The following is a 13,897-nucleotide window of genomic DNA, read 5'->3' as shown; positions in this document are numbered from 1 at the left end:
GGGAGTGTGGACGGAGGGCTGGTGAGCACCCCGCGGCCACCGAGGCTAGGCCCCGCCCCAGCTCGTGGCCCCGCCCTCCAGCCCCCGCCTCCGCGCCCGCCCCTGCCTGAGGCCCCGGGCCCCGCCCCCAGGACCGCCCCCTCGGCCTGGCCCCGCCCCCGGGATCCGCCCCGCCCCCAGGGCCGCCCCCTGGGCCCGGCCCCGCCCCGGGCCCCGCCCCCGGCCTCCGTTTGCGCCGGGGCCGCGCCGCCGGCCGCGCTCCTGGGGCTTCGCGCTGCGGCCGCTCGGAGGAATGATTAACCCGGCGGGGCGGCCGGCGCGGGGCCGGGGGCGGGGGCGCGGGGCCGGGGCGGGCCCCCGGAGGGCCGCTGGGCTTCCTGCTCTCGCCCGAGCTTCCTCGTAGAGGGCGCGGCGCTGGCCGGGGCCCGCGGCGCGGCGTGGCGCAGGGCGCGGCGCCGGGCGCGCGTGGGCGCGGCACGGGCCGCCGGTCACCATGAGGACTCTCCGCAGGTTGAAGTTCATGAGTTCGCCCAGCCTCAGTGACCTGGGCAAGAGAGAGCCGGCCGCCGCCGCGGACGAGCGGGGCACGCAGCAGCGCCGGGCCTGCGCCAACGCGACCTGGAACAGGTAAGGCCGCGCCCTCCGGCCGCCCGCGGGCCCGGGGCCCCGGAGCCGGGGAGGGGGGCCCTCCAGCCGGGCCGCGGGCGGGGGCCGGCCCCCGGCGAGGAGCGGTGTCCTGGGCGGCGCGGCATTTCACAGTTTGCAAAGAACTTGCTCCGCCGGAGTTGGGTGGCCCGGGAGGGAAGTTTAGTGCAACGTGTTTCTGGAACAGAGGGACGAGCCGCGGACCCGGGGCCGGTCCCAGAGCGCCCCGCGGGTGGGTGGCGGAGTGGGCCCGGAGCCCGCGCGCCGGCCTCCCCGGGGGTCTCCCCACGTCTCCGCTCCAGTGCTCGTGGCAACCTGGGGGTAGAGAGAGCAGGAAGTGCTTTTCCCGTTTCGCAGATGAGCCAGCGAGCCTCGCGGGCGCAGCCGGTGGGTTGCCGCTGCGCTTCCTGTCTCCGCGCGAAGGTCCCTTTGGCGGGGTGGGCGGTGGTTTTCCCTCGAGCGGCCCCCGTCCTCCCAGCTGTCGGGGGTGCGGCAGCTGCCCGGCATTCCTTAGACGACCCTCCCCCCGGGGCGGTCTCAGACAAGAAGCGGCGTGGGAAGGCCCCCCACCCCCAGCTTTGTTTGAAGAGCTGGGCTGGGATCCGGAAAAGAGACGGTTTATTTAGTGGGATTCCCCAGCGTGTCTGCTCATGAGCCCTTTTCAAATGTAGGTATTTCCACCAACAGGAAAATGGGAGAGGAGGGGAAGAGAGTGAGGCAGGCTGTTCTGGGGCTGTGGATGCTGCCCGCCCACCACACACAGCTGGCAGTGAACTCGTGCCAGATGCTCCACCGGCTGTGGTCTTGGCCACCAGGAACCCGGCTGTCAACACGGACCCTCATTTATTGGGTTAATCGGTGGCTTCATGAGCATCGTGGTGGGCAGGGGGCTGCCAGCTTGAGAGCCTCCTCTGTGCACTAGGCAGGACGCAGTCATCCACGTGCCTGTCCTCTGTCCCCTACCAGGTTGCAAACTGCTTGAGGGCTGGGATGTGTCTGCCTCGGTTTCCCTATCTGTCAGTGGGCATGCGCATTCCTCCTTACTGGACTGATGTGGGGTCAGGGAAGGAAAGACTGGTGGGGAATCTCATTGACCCAATGACTGCACACTGTCGGAAGAGTCTTTTTCTCCTTGAAGAATTGAGGAGATAGAAGTCATTTCCTTCCTCATTCTTCTGCCATGGTTTAGTGGAAGGAGCCAAACAGACTTCAGATCCCAGCTCTGCCTCTTCCCTGCTGCGTGGCCTTAAGTAAGTCACTTAACCTCTCTGGTCCTCCATTTCTTTATCCATAAAATGGGCTAATGAGAGTGCCCGCTTCACAGGGCTGTTGTAGGGATTAAAGGTGAAGATGTGTATTAAAGCCCTCACCACAGGGCCGGGCAGACGTTAGGTCCTCTGTAACTCAGAACTCAAGCCCAAACTCATGTCGGGGTGGGCCTGTAGGGACGGGGCTTGGGGGGCTCCTCAGGAGTCTGCTGGTTCCTGAGCTTTCAACAGCAGCTTTGTGAGCCGCCCTCCCCCAGCCGAGGTCTCCTGCTGGGGATCTCCAGACGGAGGTGGGGCACCCTCGGGCCAACTCTGAGTCCCCAGAGCTCAGGGGGTGCATGTGGGGAGAGCACCTGAGCCCCTCCACTGCTTGTCATTGAACTTTAGAACCTCAGTGCTGTTCTGCTCCTCGGCCTGGCCACCTGCAGAGGAACGTCCCCTCCCCACAGCTCGTCCCTACTAGGCTCCCAGCCCCTGGACCTGCGTTAGCTCCCACCTGCACTCCTACGTGTGCCGGGCCTCTCATTGGCTCACTTGGCTGCCATCGTAGCCCCAGGAGGGAGCTGGGGATGTTGCTACGTTGCTACCCCCCCCCCCATTTAGAGGTGCAGGGGGGACACAGTACTAGGAGACCTGCCCACATAGGATGCAGAGCCAGAACCAGAACCCTGCTCTCTCCTCCTCGGACAGAGGGGCCCTGAGCCAAGGAGGGGCAAGGTGCCTTCCCCTGCCAGGTCCCTGAGCGGGAACTGCGCTCTGCCTGCCCGCCCACCCCTGTCCTTGCAGTGCTCCCTACTGGGCCCCGGGATGACAGCCTCGGGGTCCAGACAGTCTGCGGGTCTCTCCTTGCTGAGCAGGGACTCCTCATTTTGAGTCCGAGATGTACCCCCTTTTATCCGTGTGACTACGTTAGTCTCCTAGGGCGACTGTAACAAATTGCCACAAACTTGGCTTAAAACAACAGAAGTTTATCCTTTCACTGTTCTAGAGGCCAGAAGTCCAAAATCAAGGTGTCAGAGGGGTGGTGCTTCCTCCAGATGCTCCAGGGAGGAGCTTTCCTGCCTCTTCCAGCTCCTGGAGGCTCCTTGGCTGTGGCTGCGTCACTCCAGTCTCTGCCTCTGTCTCCGCGTGGTCTTCTCTGTGCCTCTGTGTCCAAATCTCTCTCTCCTTTCTCTTATAAAGACACGAGTCATTGGATGTAGGGCCCACCCTAAATCCAGGATGATTTCATCTCCAGATCCTTAACTAATTACACCTGCAAAGACCCTGTTTCCAAAGAAGAGCTGAGGTTTCAGGTGGGCATGAATTTCTGGGGGACACTACAGTGACCCCGGGCACATCCCCTAAATTCCCTGTGCCTCTGTTTCCTCCTCTGGACATGGGCCAGAAATACATGGCTTGCTTTCGTGAGAATGGAATCCATGTACCCACTTAGGCATCCAGTCATTCATTCAGTCATTCACTCACTCATTCACTCACGGGCACTAGGCTGGGCCCGGGACAGAGTCAGCAGAGCACTGCATCCTGGAGCTTACCATTCATAGAGGACGTCCAGAAGTAAACAAGGGCTCAGTAAACCGTGAGGTCCCCCCAGGTCGTGTTTGGTGCTGGGAAGAAGAAAAGTCGCCACACTCAAGTGCTGAACAGGCTTGGCCGCAGCCGCGTTGCATTCCTTCCTTGGTGGATGTTGACTCCTTTGGTGTGCGGGGATGTCCGAGGGAGTGGTGGGTGCCTGGCCAGCCGGTCGCTGGGCCTCCCGTGCAGACCGTGAACTAGAGCCATCAGAAGATGTTCCCTGAGTGCCTGCTGCTTCCTAGGGCGGGTTTCTCCCCTGTGCAGGCTGAGTGCTGAGCACCGGGGCCACAGAGGCAGAGGTGGGGGCCCTTAGAAGGCTTACCTGCTGCTCCCACCTGGAGTCCTTTATCCCCTCCTTCCTCGAGGATCCAGACGTGGCATGTCGTGTCCCCGTCTATTCCTGCATTTCCCCCAGAAAACCCTGGTTGGCGCCTCACTGGGTCTGGACCCCAGGCGTGTGCGGGGCCTCCAGCTCCAGGAAGATCACATTCTTGAGTTGAGGTGCCAGCTTAGGGGTGGGAGGGAGCTCCCCAAACCCCAACACAAGTCCCCTATACCTGTGTTTGGGCCAGAGGATCTTTTTTTTTTTTTTTTTAATTTTTATTTATTTATTTTTTCCCCCCAAAGCCCCAGTAGATAGGTGTATATCATAGCTGCACAGCCTTCTAGTTGCTGTATGTGGGACGCGGCCTCAGCATGGCCGGAGAAGTGGTGCGTCGGTGTGCACCCAGGATCCGAACCCGGGCCGCCAGTAGCGGAGCACGTGCACTTAACCGCTAAGCCACGGGGCCGGCCCTGGGCCAGAGGATCTTAACCATCATGGAGCCCTACTCCTTGCCGGGCCTGGATCTGCCCAAATGTGTGGGGTTTGGAGAGCCCAGTGCCCACCCCGCGTTCTGGAAATGAGAGCAGAGGCCCCGAGCAGGGTGGAGGGTGTGCCCACACCATGTATGCGACACTTCTCACTCCCCACAAATCTGCTTCCAAGGCTGGGGTGATTGTCTTTAGCTTACAGATAGGGAAACTGAGGCCAGAGAGGGAGAGGACTTGATCAAGATCCCCTGCTAGCGTCGGGGTCTGGGATCTGAACCCAGGTCTGACTTGAAGCCACTGCCTGGGGACACGTGCGAGTTCGTGTCCCGCTGGGCCCGGGAGGTGGGTGTTGGTGTAAGACCCCCGAGGCTGCTGCCTGCCTCGTTGTCTGTGCTCCCCTGGTCCTGGACGGGGCCGCCGGCCCAGCCCCCACAGAGTATTCTGCACCCACATCTCCCAGCACTGCTGAGTGGCCCTGAGTGCCCCATCCCCAGGCGGGGGTGCACACCACCCCCCGACCCATGCTGGGCCCCGTCCAATCCTGGGCGTGGAGGAGCTCCTTTATCCCTGTAGCAGCCTGCAAAGTGGGACTCATTGCCCCCATCCTGCAGGTGAGGACACTGAGGCTCAGAGCAGAGCAGGGACTGCCCAGGTCTAACTCCAACACCTGTGCCTCTGCTGCCACCTCATGGAGGTCTCTGAGGGGCCAGAGGAGGTTGGCTGAAGACTCAGGGTGACCGACTGGTTGGGAATGGGGGTTGGAGGCTGGTGGGGGCCTGTGCTCGGCTCCCTCATGACCCCCTGCCCCTGCCTACTCACCTGGGTCCCCCTCCCCGCCCGTCCAGGCAGTCTGGGTGGGGTCAGCAGAGTCCTGGCCCCCAGAGATTCTCGGGAGCTTGTGACTGTGTTACCTGGCACAGCAGAAGGGACTCTGCAGCTGTGATTAAGTTAAGGCTCCTGAGATGGGAGCGTACCCAGGTGGGCTCAGTGTTCCCACAGGGTCTTCATGAGAGGGAGGCACGGGGGTCCTGTGCGATGTGAGGGTGGAAGCAGGGACGCTGAAGATGCTGTGCTGCTGGCTTCGAGGACGGTGGAAGGATCCCAAGCCAAGGAACGTGGGCACATCTAGAAGCTGGAAGAGGCCAGGAAACGGATTCTCCCCTGGAGCCTCCAGAAGGACCAGCTCCGTGAACACCTTGATTTTAGCCCCGTGATGCTGATTTAGAACTTCCGGCCTTCAGAACTATGAGAAGACAACCCTGACTTGTTTAAGCCACCGAGTTTGTGGTCTTTGGTTACAGCAGCCACAGGAGCTAATACACTGGGCGTGCCCCCTTCCCCACCATGTGCCCTGGGCCACCACTTCCCCCACCCGCCAGCCCTGGCTCAGGGCTGTCGGCAGTCCCCGCGCCGCCCATGGCGTCCAGAACCTGGCCTCGCACCTGGGAGGGTGGAAACGTGAAGCCCAGGCGGCCGTGGGAGGACGTGGGTGCTCCACTGTGCCCTCTGTGGCTGGTCAAGACAGGCGGCTCTGGGCCCCATCGGGTGCCTGCCTGCCCGGGCAGGTGCGCCTCTGGAGAAAAGCTCCAGGCCCTTGTCTGGCGCCCAGGGAGGAGCGGGGTTGGGCATGGGGTCCCTCCTGCTCAGCCAGGAGCGCTGGGGGCAGGGTTTTAAGCCAGGAGGACTGAAACCAGGGTGAAAGTGACACCGTCTGCCGAGGAGCAAGTGAACCTGCCCACGGGCCTGGATGGTATTCTCACCGCAGCTTCCGGGAGGGTCCGCGTGCGCCAGGAGTGGCTCCGAGTCGCCGGCCTCCCTGGGCCTTTCCCCTGGAAGTGAAGAGGCCAGTGGCCGCTGCTCTTGGGGTGGCAGCAGCAGAGCCAGGCTGTCCCCTCAGTGACCCGCTGGGTATGATGAGGACACTGGGGCTCCGGTCACCCTGGGATGGACGGGGCAGAGGGAGGACTAGAGCCTGGGCTGTCTGAGGTGGGGCGGGAGCCACGGCGGGCACTGAGCAGCCCAGGCGGCAGCCAGTGGTGGGAGGGACCTGGGGGGACCTGTGGGGACCAGGAGGATTCAGCACCCCTGGCCACCTGTGCCCATTCGTCCACCCCTTCCCACGGCCACTGGCTGGGCGCCAGGTCCTGAGACCAGCCAGGCCTCCACTCCAGTGGGAGGGGCCCAAGGAAGTGCCAGCCCGCTCGGGGTCCCGGTGGGCCTTCTGGGGGACCGAGCAGTTAGAGAGTGCGGAGCGGCACCTGGCAGAGGCCGGCCCTCCGGAGGCCAGGCCCAGAGCAGGGCAGGGGCCCGAGAGAGGGCCTGCCAGGCCCCTGCCAGGGCCTAAGCCTCTCCACGGGTCCTTGGAGGTGCCTTGGCCTGACCCACCAGAGGCCAGGCTTTGGGTAGCCCCCCTCACTCTCTGCTGGGGCTTCCTGTACGCGCAGTGGACAGTCCTGAGAGAGGTGGTGGTGCCCAGGGACCTGCCTGCTGGGGTCCCCAGGAGCCCCACCATCAGCTGTTCCTCTCGCAGCCTGACTACGGGGCCCCCTGCTCCCATCCCGTCCCGGCAGCCCCTGCAGCCACAGGTCTCGGCACCATCCTGGGTGCCCTGGAGCCTCACCTGCACTTCTCCTCTCTCCCCGTGGCTGCCCTGTGCCCAGGTGAGAGATGGCTGACACTTGACCCTAACCTCCTGTCCTCCTGGAGGGAGAGGGACGGGCTCCCGGGAGGGACTGCCCAGTGAGGGGAGGGGGTGATGGGTCAGCGTCCACTCGGCCTCGCCCCGAAGCTCCCCAGAGGCCGCCTGCGGTTTCCCCTGGACCGTTTGCCGGTGCCCCCAGCTGGGCCTGCCCGTCTCTGGTCTGGGAGGCCACGGCTGGCACAGCTGGGGTTTCACTTCACTTCTATTTTGGGGGGATGATCAGTCACATGAGGTCCTCGGTTCTCCCCACCCTTCCTCTCTCCCCCAGTGGCTCATGGCAAGGGTTTTTTGTTTACCCAACTTGACCTTTGGAAAGAACGTGGAACCTCAGCCTACAGCGTTAGGGGAAACGGGAAGGAGGGGGCCTTGCCTGTCCACCCCCTCCCCCGGTTTGGGGTGGGAGTGCGAGGCTTGGGCCCCGGGCTCTGTCCTGGCCCTGCCGGGTATCAAGCTGTGTGACTGGGCAGTCCCTTGGCTTCTCTGAGCCTGTGTTTCCTTCTACAATCTGGAGTAGACCTGCCCCAGCTCATGCAGTGGTTAGAAGGAAGAGATGGAGAAAACCGCGGAGAGCAGATAGTCGAGCTGTATGGATGCTCCTGGGGGCACCTCTCTCCCTGGAGTCCCCACTGACCAATGCCATGACAGACATGACCCCCAGGCACGGCCTGCTCCCCTGCGACGTCTCCTTTAGGAGCCATGATTATGAATCCCATCATGTGGGCGAGCAGTGGAAGGACAGGTGGTCGGGTCACCTGGCCACGGCGGACAGCCAGGAAGCCCGGAGCTGGGATTCACACCCAGGGCGGCCCCTGACCCAGCCTGGCGGCTGGAGGTGGGAAGGGCCAGGGCAGGGTCCACAGGGCAGGAGGCGGGGTGGGGTAGAACTCAGGGGTGACCCCTGGGCTGGGCAGGGCACTGCCCGGGCATGTGCCGGAAGAGTCCAAGTTAACTGTTCGCTGACAGGTTCTCGATGGGTGATGCTCTGAGCAGCCCCCGTGCAGGGCCGGGGAAGGGGCTAAAAAGTAAAACAGACTTCCCCTGCCCCAATGACGCCTGGAGTCAGCGCCTCTCCCCGACACAGGTGTGAGCAGTTGGGGCCTGACCTCTTGGGGGTTCCAGGATTCGCTGGGTGGAGGGCAGGCCTCCAGGAGAGGGCACAGCAGGGACGAAGGCCCAGAGGCAGGAGGGTACAAGTGACACAGCGCACTGGACCTCCCGAGGGCCTTGGAGAGGACGTTGTCCAGAGAGCCGGCCTTGCCCTCCAGAGCTACACGGTGTAGGGTCACCTCTGGGTGGGGGGACCAGAGTGGGCTGGTGTCCTTCTGGGAGGTTTAATGGAAGAGGAGGAAGAACACGGAGAGGCCGGAGGAGCAGGTCTGTGAGGACAGCAGGACCAAGCCTAGTGGCCGGCGTGGCCTCGAAGGCCCCTGGGCGCCACCTCCACTGGCTTCCTCCTGCCTCGGGGCTTTGTCCGCGCCGTCCCCTCTCCCTGCTGGAGGCCTGGGCCCCAGGGGGCACTGGGCAAGGCCCTCTGAGCCTCAGAGTGGCCAGGCGCCCAGTGGTCAAGACTGCCCACCTGCCTGCCACCCCCAGCTCCTCCGGCAGACAGGCCAGTGGGGCTGACCCCCTGCACTGTATCCAACACGTCCCCCCAGCGGCGCCCACGGGCTGGGCGTGAGTTTCCAGCGATGAGATTCCAGGGTGGCGGCTGCTGTGGGACCGCTGGCTTCCTGGCGGCCGTTAGACTTCCTGGTGGATTTTCACTTTTTTGAGTGTGTAAGTGGGAGCAGCCTTACTGTGACATAGTCGTGGGGCTGGGCCCCCTAGGGGCTTCTAACAGATGAGCCCGTGACCGCACCCCGGGGCTCGGGCCTGGCCCCTCGTTTCATCCTTACAGGCCCTGGGTGGGCACACCCATGACCCCCACTTCCCAGGCCGGAAACAGAAGGCAGAGGACGCTTGTGCCTGGACACACCAGGCCCCGGAGTGGCCGCGCACCCCAGGTCAGGTGACGAGTGTCCAGCGTGGTCACGGCCAGGGCCTGCGGAGAAGCCAGTGATAAGTCCTGAGCGGGGCTGACTCAGCCTCTGACCAGGCCGGGCCCAGGAACCTGCACATGCCCCTGCACTGCTCAGAGCCTCCTTCAGCGCCTGGGGTGTGGGGCCCTGACCCAGCCCTGCCTGGACCTGGCGCCATGTGGGGAGGCCTCACAGGGAGAGGGGGCAGCTGTTGGGCAAGGCCTGTGGCCTCCCGCAGGGGACTTGGCCACTGTGAGCCTCAGTCTGCCCACCTGCAGAGTGGGCGGCCAGGCCGCGTTGCTGGGGAGGGTGGAGCTGGATGAAGGCAGACAAGGACACCAGGGGCTCGGTGGCTGCTCCCTGCTCTGTGGTGTGAACAGCAGCGTGTGTCCACCTGTCCCCTCCACACCGAGAATCATGGCAGCCGGTCCATGGTGGTGAGCTTTAGAGCAGCGACCGGGTCCTGGGTGGAGGGAGGTGCCGCCATCCAGACCTGGTTCTCACCCTTGGGTGGGGGGTACTAACAGGAAAGTGAATCAGCAAAGTGCCAGGACATGAGTCTGCATGGGGAAGGGAGGGGGTCAGGAGGGCTTCTTGGAGGCAGTGACCTCTGAGCTGAGGCTTCGGTATGAATACCTGCTTGTCTAGTAAACAGGGAGGAGGGGGGCCCTCCACACAGGAGGGGCAGTGGGTACAAAGGCCCAGAGGTGTGGCGCCCCCCGGCGTGTCCAGGACTCTGGGATCAGAACGTAGGACGTCCTGGAATGCAGGGAGGGGCCGTTCCAGACGAGCCTCAAATGCCACGTCCAGGCCTTGGGCTGTATCTGCGGGGCAGTGGAGGCCTCGCACGGCCCTGGGCAGGGAAGTGACTGGGTCACAGTGGAGGGTGGATGCAGCAGGCAGGCGGGCGGGTGAGATCAGAAGTCCTGTCAGCCAGGAGGGGCCCTGGGCGGGAAGGGGGAGGAGGGTGCAGCAGGGACCTAGGAGGTAGCAGTGGGTCGGACTGCAGGATCCACTGGATTTGGAGGACAAGTGCGCGTCAAGGGTGAGTTTTCGCCAGATACTCATCAAGCCTCTCCTTTGAGCCGGGCGCTGAGCGTGGAGTCACAAACAGTACAGGGGCCTGTGCGCTGGCGGTTTCTAGATAATGGTGGAAACAAGTTAACCAGACAGATGGGTCATAAACATGTGGTTACACACTGACGAGTGCTGTGAAAGCTGAGGACTGCCTGTGATCTGAAGGAAGTAGATGGAAGTGAGGGAGGACCAGGCAGGACAAAGGCCACGTGCAAAGGCCCACAGGCAGCTTACCCCAGTGGGGTGGGTGCCGGTAACTGAGGTGTGCAGTGTTCAGGGAGGTCAAGGGTCAGAGGGGCCAGCTCACAGCACCTTGAAGCGCAGGGTGAGACAGCCAACTGGACTTGGATATGTTTGGGGGTGGGAGAGGTGATCAGAGGGTGCCCCCTGGTTTCTGGCCTGGGTGTGGAGAGTTCAAGAACACAGGAAGGGAAGCAGCATTTGCAGGGAAAGTGACACGTCGAGGTTTGGTGGCAGAGGGTATGCAGGGCACACAGGACATCCTGGAGAGGTGATGGTGACCGGGAGGTGCCTGGTGACTCAGGCCTGGGGCTCCAGGGAGGCCGGGGATGCAGGATCTTGGGGTCGAGATGAGAACCGAGGCTCTGGTGTGGACAAGGTCGCACAGGGATGGCCGATCCCAGAGCGCCAGGGCCTGCTTCTAAGAGAGGGGACGGCGCCCTGTTCCTCGAGCAGAGCAGGAGGGCTGTGTTGGGGAGGGGGCCTGGGGCCTCAGGATGGCAGCACTCACCCCCTCCTCCACTCCCCCCACAGCATCCACAACGGGGTGATCGCCGTCTTCCAGCGCAAGGGGCTGCCCGACCAGGAGCTTTTCACCCTCAACGAAGGCGTCCGGTGAGTGGCCGTCGCGTCCCAGGCCTGGGTCTGTGAGTGGCGGGAGGGCTGTGCCAGGGGCGAGGGCGGGCCCTGGGGGTCCACCCTCAAAGCTATGACAGACAGTGACCACCAGGCCACCGTGTGGGCCTGGACCGCAGGCCCTGGTTATGTGGCTTTCAGGCCTGCTGGGCCTGCCCCCGGCCCCCGGGGGACTTCTTTTCAGGGGAAACAGGGTGGGACTTGGCGGGGGCTCAAGATAACGCCTGAGTCCCCGCTGGTGTCAAGTATCGTGAAGGATATTTACTCAGTTAAAAAGGAAGGACCCACCTGCCTAATGACGGGAGTGTCATTCCGGAAAAGCAATCGCAGCCCAGCGAACGCCCCTCATTTCCTGAGCTAGCCGAGAAGTGAGCACTGGTGAAGGAGCCTGGGACGGACCGGCTTCGAGAGGATCTGCAAGGCCAGCTGCGTTAGTCCTGAGTCGTAGTGGAGGAGGCTGCAGCTCAGAGAGGTCAAGAGACTTGCCCAGGGTTGCACAGCTGTACCAGGAGGCCTTTCCCACCTCTGTGCTGTTTCCTTCCTGCCCTGACCTGTGCTGCCCTGTCCCTGGGTGGAAAGAGTGTCTTGGGAAATAGGCAGCAAACCTTCTCGTCAGCTCAGGACAGGAATAAAAGGGTAATTGGGAGGGGATCGCATTTTCATACGTGGCACCCCCACCCCAACTCTAGTATGGCGGAGCTGACAGGGCCCTTACAGACGGATAAACTGAGGCCCAGGAGGGAAAGGGGCTGGCTGAAGTCACACAGCAGGGGCTTGTTGCCTCTCCAGGCCCAGGGAGCGCGAGCTGCCAGGGGTCCTGTTTTGGTAGAGGTCCAGGTGACGTGAGACATGGAGCTCTTGGCCAGTTACGTCATCTGGGGACAACTTCTTTTTAGCCAGTTTAAGATTAAATGCTGTGAATCGTTAAGTAATAACAACAAGGCCTTTCTGTTGAGGGTTTTCTGGGTGGCAGCCTTGAACCACGAGCTTTCCATGCCTTAAACTTTGCCGCAGGCCCGAGGAGTGGACACCTTATTGTCTCCATTTTACAGATGCGGAAACTGAGGCACAGAGAGGTCGTGGGTTGCTCGCGATCACAGAGCTAGTTAGTGGAGCTGGGACTCGGGGCCTGTGGGTCCTTCAGGACAGCCCACCAGCCCAGCTCTTCTGCATCATGTGCCACATTAAATTAAGTGAATTGAATTATGCATTAAATCCATAACTGGTCCTTAAGGGGCTTTGATCCCACGAGGGAGCCTTGTGACGAGCCATTGATGGCACCGTTATCCAAGTGTTTCCCTCAGTTCTCGAGGCTGATGAGTGAGATTAAGGGGAGGGGTCGCTGGCTGTGCCCAGGCGTGAGTCAGGCCGGGGCTGATGACTTCTGGCCATCGTTCTTTTTTTCCCCCATTTTATTTTTTTTCTTTGAGATATAATTCACCCTTTTAAAATGTACAGTTCATTGGTTTTTAGTGTATTCACAAGGTTGTACAGCCATCACCACTATGTAACTCCAAAACATTTCATCACCCCCCAAAGGCCTGTACCCCTTAGCAGTCACTCCCCATGTCCCCCACTGCCCACCTCTGGCAGATAACGGTCAGCTTTCCATCTCTCTGGATTCGCCCACTCTGGAGATTTTGTGTGAATGGAACCACGCAACGTGTGTGTGGCCTTTTGTGTCTGGCTCCCCTCACTGAGGAGAGTCATCTGTACTTGAGGTTCATCCGTGTGGGGGCAGGCGTCAGAACTTCCGTCCTTTTTATGGCCAAATAATATTCCATTATATGGAGAACACGCCGTTCTCTTTATCCACTCATCTGTTGATGGACATTTGCGTTGTTTCCACCTTATGTCTGTTGTGAAGTGTGCTATTGTGGGCATCTGTGTGCGGGGTTTCGTGTGGACGAGCATTTTCATCTCTTGGGTGCGTACCTGGGGGTGGACTTGCTGGGTCATACAGCACCTCTCTGTTTAACTTTTTTTTTTTTTTTTTTTTTTTTTTGGTGAGGAAGATCAGCCCTGAGCTAACATCTGTTGCAAATCCTCCTCTTTTTGCTGAGGAAGACTGGCCCTGGGCTGATATCATGCCCACCTTCCTCTACTTTATATGGGATGCCACCACAGCATGGCTTGATGAGCCGGTGCGTAGGTCCGTGCCTGGGATGTGAACCTGTGAACCCCAGGCTCCCGAAGCGGAGCGTGAACTTTACCACTATGCCACCGGGCCAGCCCGTACGTTTAACTTATGGGGATGCACCCAGCTGTTTTCCACAGCGGCTGCACCTTTGACGTCCCACTGGCAAGGTCCCCACCTTCTCACCCACCCTTGTTGTTTTCCGGTTGCTTTATTCTAGCAGCACTAGTGGGTGTGAAGTGCCGTCTTGTGGTTTTGATTTGCCCTTCCCTGACGACTAACGGCCGTGAGCATCTTTTCACGTGCTTACTGGCCGTTCGTGTATCTTCTTTGGAGAATGTCTCTTATGTCCTTTGCCCGTTTTTTAATTGGGTTATTTGTCTTGACTGTTGAGTTGTAACGAGTTTATGTATCCTGAATCTAGACCCTTACCAGACAGTGATTTGCTCATCTTTTCTCCCATCCCGTGAGTTGTCTTTTCACGGTCTCCATTGTGTCCTTGGAAGCGCAGAGTTTCCTTTGGATGGAGTCTGGTCTCTGCACCCAGCCCTCTCTTCATCCCTGCCTTTGACCACTTGTCTTCTAAGGGGCGGGAACGGACACACTTTGCATATAGTTTTTGCAGATGGAGAACCTATCCCAGCCAGCCGAGCCCCTCACCCCTGCCCAGGGGCTCAGTGAGTGTGACTGAGAGGAGCTGTCAGGAGGAGCGGGGAGCCCCCGGGGCAGCCTGCAGTGGGGCGGAGCCGCCCCAGACGGGCTCCGTCAGAACCACTCGGGTTTTCCA

General features: G+C 61.5%; 1 protein-coding gene across 3 annotated transcripts in view; it reads left to right on the top strand.

Moving 5' to 3' along the window:
- The first annotated feature begins 319 nt into the window (after positions 1–319).
- The window catches only part of PRR5 (proline rich 5), a 29,686-nt gene continuing 16,108 nt past the window's right edge, over positions 320–13,897 (top strand). Inside the window, exons 1-2 of one of the 3 annotated variants that reach the window (XM_058568165.1) lie at positions 320–627; positions 10,872–10,952. In XM_058568165.1, the coding sequence (XP_058424148.1) occupies positions 494–627; positions 10,872–10,952 (215 nt within the window). In that variant the 5' untranslated portion in view covers positions 320–493. Of the gene's footprint in view, positions 628–10,871; positions 10,953–13,897 lie in introns of those variants that run through there. The other 2 variants (XM_058568166.1, XM_058568170.1) reach the window with 2 other exon arrangements.

The sequence above is a fragment of the Diceros bicornis genome, chromosome 25, assembly GCF_020826845.1.
Source record: "Diceros bicornis minor isolate mBicDic1 chromosome 25, mDicBic1.mat.cur, whole genome shotgun sequence".
Taxonomy (NCBI): Eukaryota; Metazoa; Chordata; class Mammalia; order Perissodactyla; family Rhinocerotidae; genus Diceros; species Diceros bicornis.
Note: the sequence above shows the minus strand (reverse complement) of the source record. Positions and strands in the feature narration are given on the sequence as shown.